The sequence below is a fragment of the Suncus etruscus genome, chromosome 1 (assembly GCF_024139225.1).
Source record: "Suncus etruscus isolate mSunEtr1 chromosome 1, mSunEtr1.pri.cur, whole genome shotgun sequence".
Taxonomy (NCBI): domain Eukaryota; kingdom Metazoa; phylum Chordata; class Mammalia; order Eulipotyphla; family Soricidae; genus Suncus; species Suncus etruscus.
The window spans coordinates 76,584,239-76,589,326 of NC_064848.1; the positions used below are offsets into that span (position 1 = coordinate 76,584,239).

Consider the following 5,088-nt stretch of genomic DNA (forward strand, 5'->3'; position numbering starts at 1 on the left):
TAATATACATATTATATACAGAGAAAAACTACAAATGTTTGTAGAAAATATTGTGTCATGATAACCAATTACATGGTTTGGGGGAATATAACATAGCAAGAGAAAAATTGCATCACATACTCTAGTAATTTAATCTTCTTGAACATACTCTATAATACTTAAAAATTATATATTATAACTTTCAAGACAGAAACATCAAGTATAAATAGTACATCCATACAATTAACATTAAACATAATTAATTTTATAAGTTAAAATCGGAAATATAAATAATTTAAATGTTAATGACAGTCATGTGTGTAACAACATTGATTATTTTAATTCTATATGCTTTCCCATAATTTAAAATCCTTGAAGGAAGGAAGTGGGTTCGCTTGTGATGGAAGTGGGGTTAAAATTATGTGCATAAGAAACCATTTTTAATAGTATTGTAAATAAGGGTGAAAGAAGCACTTGTTTTGCATGTAGATAGACTGTGCTCAATACCTGGCACCTCATTATTAATCTCTGGCACTCTCCTGAGCTTCACCAGGAGTTATCCCTAAATGCAGGGCTAAGCACTTCTGGCTGTGACCTTCCCAAAAATAGGAAACAAAATTCAAAACAAGACAATATTGGAAAAATATAGAATCTAAATAAATTAATTTAATTCATTATTTATAACAAATCAATGTGTTAATCATTTGGTGATTTTTCAATTTTCTGAAAAGACATGATTAGTTTTACAACTAAATTTTCTGAACATTTATCAATATATTCATAACTTGCCTGAACTAGTAATAAGTCATTTAGAATTTGGTGGTCTTCTTAGAGAGGCACAACAGATGATGCTCAGGAATTACTTATCACTCTACACTGAGGTATTATTCCTGGAGGTGCTCGAGGGATTATATGGGATATCAGAGATCAAACCCATGGCTGAATGTAAGACAAGTACAAGTACCCTACACAGTATACTATTGCACTGTATCCAAGATATCAATATTTTATGTACTAATAGAAAATATTTTATTTGGCATTGCTCAGGTTCTACTCCCAATTCAGTGCTTGGGCCTCTCACTCCTAGCATTCTTTTTGGGATCATGCAGTGCTGAGTCAAATCAAGACTTCTTGCATGCAAAAGTATGCATTTAACCCATCGAATGGTCTCTTTGGTTCAAAAGAAAGATTTTCAATAGATTTCTATAAATGAAACATTCAATATGATATAAAAGTGCATATAAAACAAGTATCTATTTCATTAGAAAAAAAACAATTAAGGTTTGGATGTAGTCACCTGCCTTGTATAAAGATGTGTAATACAGGGCAAAGTTTGAAAATAAATAAGTCTTAATCAGCTTTCTCCTAGTAAGGGTCAGCAGAAGCCGAAAATCTTAATGCACAGGGTTTGGGGCACAGCAATCAAAGCAATCAAAAGTAGAACCAAAATGGGACCAGAGCGATAGCACAGCTGGACTGCGTTAGCCTTGCACGCAGCCGATCCAAGACAGACCTAGTTCAAACCTACATCCCAGTTGGTCCCTGCTAGCCAGGAGGGATTTCTGAGCTAATAGCCAGGAGTAATTCCGGAGCGTCACCAGGTGTGGCCTCAAAACAAAACAAAACAAACAAACATAGAACCAAAATGACCACCAGCTCAAGGTTTGTTGCAACATAACTAGTGTCACAACATTCCACTCTACATAAACAGAGATGGGCAGCAAGATTTTACTTACTAGTTCATTAGGTCAAAATCAGGATCTACTAAGAACACAGCTTTCAGTTTAGAAAAGATATTATACCATAAAGTCTAAAACAATTAGGAGAGGGCCCGGAGAGATAGCACAGCGGTGTTTGCCTTGCAAGCAGCCGATGCAGGACCAAAGGTGGTTGGTTCGAATCCCGGTGTCCCATATGGTCCCCCGTGCCTGCCAGGAGCTATTTCTGAGCAGACAGCCAGGAGAAACCCCTGAGCACTGCCGGGTGTGGCCCAAAAGCCAAAAAAAAAAAAAAAAAAAACAATTAGGAGAAAAATAAATAGGAAAACTAACTGCCACAATGGCCTGTGATGTGAATAAATGGGATTCTGTGCTCAGCAGGAAAAAAAACATCTACAGAAAAAAAAAAAAAAGAAATCACAATGTTACTGAAGTGTTTTACTCACTGGAGTATTGAATATTTTTTCTTTTTCTTAATGAACTAATCTTTTCCTTGTTAAAAACCTGAAAAATATCAGAGACAAATTTAAAAGTCTGGTGTTACTAACCCAGTGATATTTGGCCTCCTCTTCTAGGTTATTCTACTGCTAGAATATAGTCTAAAAAGAAAAACTTTATGTAGCCAAAGTCAATTATTACTCAAATTTCAAGACTTGCTTGCGCATATTTGAACAGTCTTCCTTTTCTTCCACAGGGGTAGTAGTGAAATGTTTCACCACTCACTGTACTTCTTAAGATGAAAGTGTCACTTAGTTCAATTTTCCCCTTATTTGTTATTTTCTTCATATAGATCTGAGAGTAGAGTAGGCAATTAGGAGTCCTGCTAAGTGTTAAAAGGAAGAATTAAGGGGCCAACACCTAATCATAATCTTTATTTTTTTGGTTTTTGGGCCACACCCAGTGACGCTCAGGGGTTACTCCTGGCTATGCGCTCAAAAATGATGCCTGGCTTGGAGGACTATATGAGATGCTAGGGGATTGAACCAACGCAGTCCTTCTCTAGAGTAGGCAAGATAGAAACCATATGACTTGCACCACCCCTCATGATCATTTTGTTTTTAAAAAAAGAGATACTAGATATTATCTTTATTCTTTATCTGTAGTCTTCATTTAAATACTAAACTCTACATCAGTAGGTAAAGTCAAGGTTAACTACCTCTTTAAAATAAATAACCATAAACTTAGCACTGTGCTGAATGCTTTGTGTCATTTACTGAATCTTTATAACACCAAAAGCAGTTGTGTCCTCTTTTTCACCAATACGGAGACTATAATTTAAAAAAGAAAAAAGTTCTCCAAGATCAATTTAAGTAGATAAGTTATGATGGAGCAGAATCATTACTTTTTTCTCTCTATTCCAAACCCTCATTTTGATGTGAGTGAGCTTCTCTGACATTGTATTAAAGCACTACATACCATAAAGACTCACTTCAAATATTCCTTGGGATAAAATTAAAAAATGAATTTAGTTTTCTTCTAAGATATGGAGCTGAATCATTAAAATATATTAATAATTATATATATGCTATATATAGCATGCTATAATTAAAATATATATACCATATATATATTTTAATTATAGCATGCAACTCTTCTCAGTAAATGGCAATTAAGCTGAATTAATATAATAAAAGATTAAAAATATATATAATTTTACTTTCCCCCCAAAATATCCTCCATAATCCACCCATGATGCCACTTCTATTCTTGACATCACTAAGATTCACCTTACCCTTAGGTCTTAACAGATTTCTGAGCCAACAAATATTTCACAGCAGCTTTTACATCCTTATTTCTTAAGCTATAAATTATAGGATTTAGCATGGGGGTTAGTACCCCATAAAAGACAGAAATGAGTCCTTCCCTAGCTTGCAAACTGTCTTTTCCGAATCGGTCTTGAGACTTGGGTTTGACATACATGAAAAGTATGGTCCCATAAAATATTATTACTACAGTCAGATGTGCTGAGCAGGTTGAAAAGGCCTTGCGTCTCCCAGTGGCTGAGTTCATTCTCAAAATAGTATAGAGGATAAACATATAGGAGAAAAAGATGACTGCCAGTGGAAGAACTAGAAATATCATATTTGATATCACCATGATGATAACATTGATGGATATGTCAGCACAAGCAAGATTGAGGACTGCTAATATTTCACATATAAAATGATTAATAATATTCTTCCCACAGAATGGCAATTGCATGGCAAGAGTTGTTTGCACAACTGAATTGAGTCCACCAGATAGCCATGACACAGAGGCCATCAGTACATAAATCAGTTTGTTCATAATGATGGGGTATCTCAGAGGATTACAGATGGCAACATAGCGGTCAAAAGCCATCATGCCAAGGAGAAAACATTCTGTTGACCCCATTGCAAATCCAAGGAACATTTGTATTGCACATGCAGAGAAGGAGATATTTCTTTTCTTTGAGATTAAGCTCAGTAAGGTTGAGGGAACAGAAGAAGATGTATAGCAGATATCCAGAAAGGAAAGGTTGCCCAGGAAAAAATACATGGGAGTGTGGAGGCGGGAATCGAAGACACTTACTATGATCAGAACACCGTTGCCAATTAGAATCACTAGGTACATAATTAAAATTACAACAAAGAAAATTATTTCCATTTTTGGGTAACCAGAGAGTCCCAGAAGAATAAATTCTTTCACGATCGTCTTGTTTATTCTATCCATATTCCAGTTCTCAGGGTACAAAAGGATTTGTATACTAAGAAAAATTCACTGCCAAGCAATAAAAATTGTAATAAAGTATAACAAATGTAATAAATACCTTGAATATAATACTCTCCAGTGAAACAGTATGCTTTATTTTAAGTTTTGTAGTCTGCTTCTATAATCTGTTATCTTCAACCATGTTTGTGCCTGGAATACAATGATATAATGATCCTTACCAGTATCATAAACAAGTCCAGAAAACAACTTTGAAAGCAATTTAAGATGTATAATTTAAAAGTACTAGAGTTTCATATACAGAGAAAAAAATGATTTCTTGATTTAGGAAGGCCCAGCGGTAGCAAGATAAAAAGACATCTCAAAGAAAAAAAAGTACCAGAATTTTTATTTGATATTTAACAGAAATTTAAAATATGGGGCAGGAGTGATAGTACAGTGGTGAGGCAGTTGTCTTGCATGCTGCCAACCCAAGACAGACCTGGGTTTGATCCCCGGCATTTCATATGGTCCCCAAGCCTGTCAGGAAGTGATTTCTGAGAGCAGAGCCAAAAGTAACCCCTGAATACTGCTGGGTATGCCTAATCCCCCCAAATTTAAAACATTTAAAAACAAGCTTTATTTTTATACACAGTTTGCTGAGTGGCATTATGAATGCTTTTCCCTTTAGTTACATTTTATATTAAAGAAATTTGTTCATATT

At 34.9% G+C, this 5,088-nt stretch overlaps 1 protein-coding gene across 1 annotated transcript; it reads right to left on the minus strand.

Moving 5' to 3' along the window:
• Positions 1 to 3,431: 3,431 nt before the first annotated feature.
• LOC126009597 (olfactory receptor 13C4) lies at positions 3,432 to 4,388 on the minus strand. Its single transcript, XM_049774156.1, has one exon. The coding sequence runs from the start codon at positions 4,386 to 4,388 to the stop codon at positions 3,432 to 3,434; it is 957 nt and encodes a 318-aa protein (XP_049630113.1).
• Positions 4,389 to 5,088: the final 700 nt, after the last annotated feature.

Coding starts and splice junctions, on each gene's coding strand:
- LOC126009597 (XM_049774156.1), bottom strand. CDS start 4,388: ATGGATAGAATAAACAAGACGATCGTGAAAGAATTTATTCTTCTGGGA.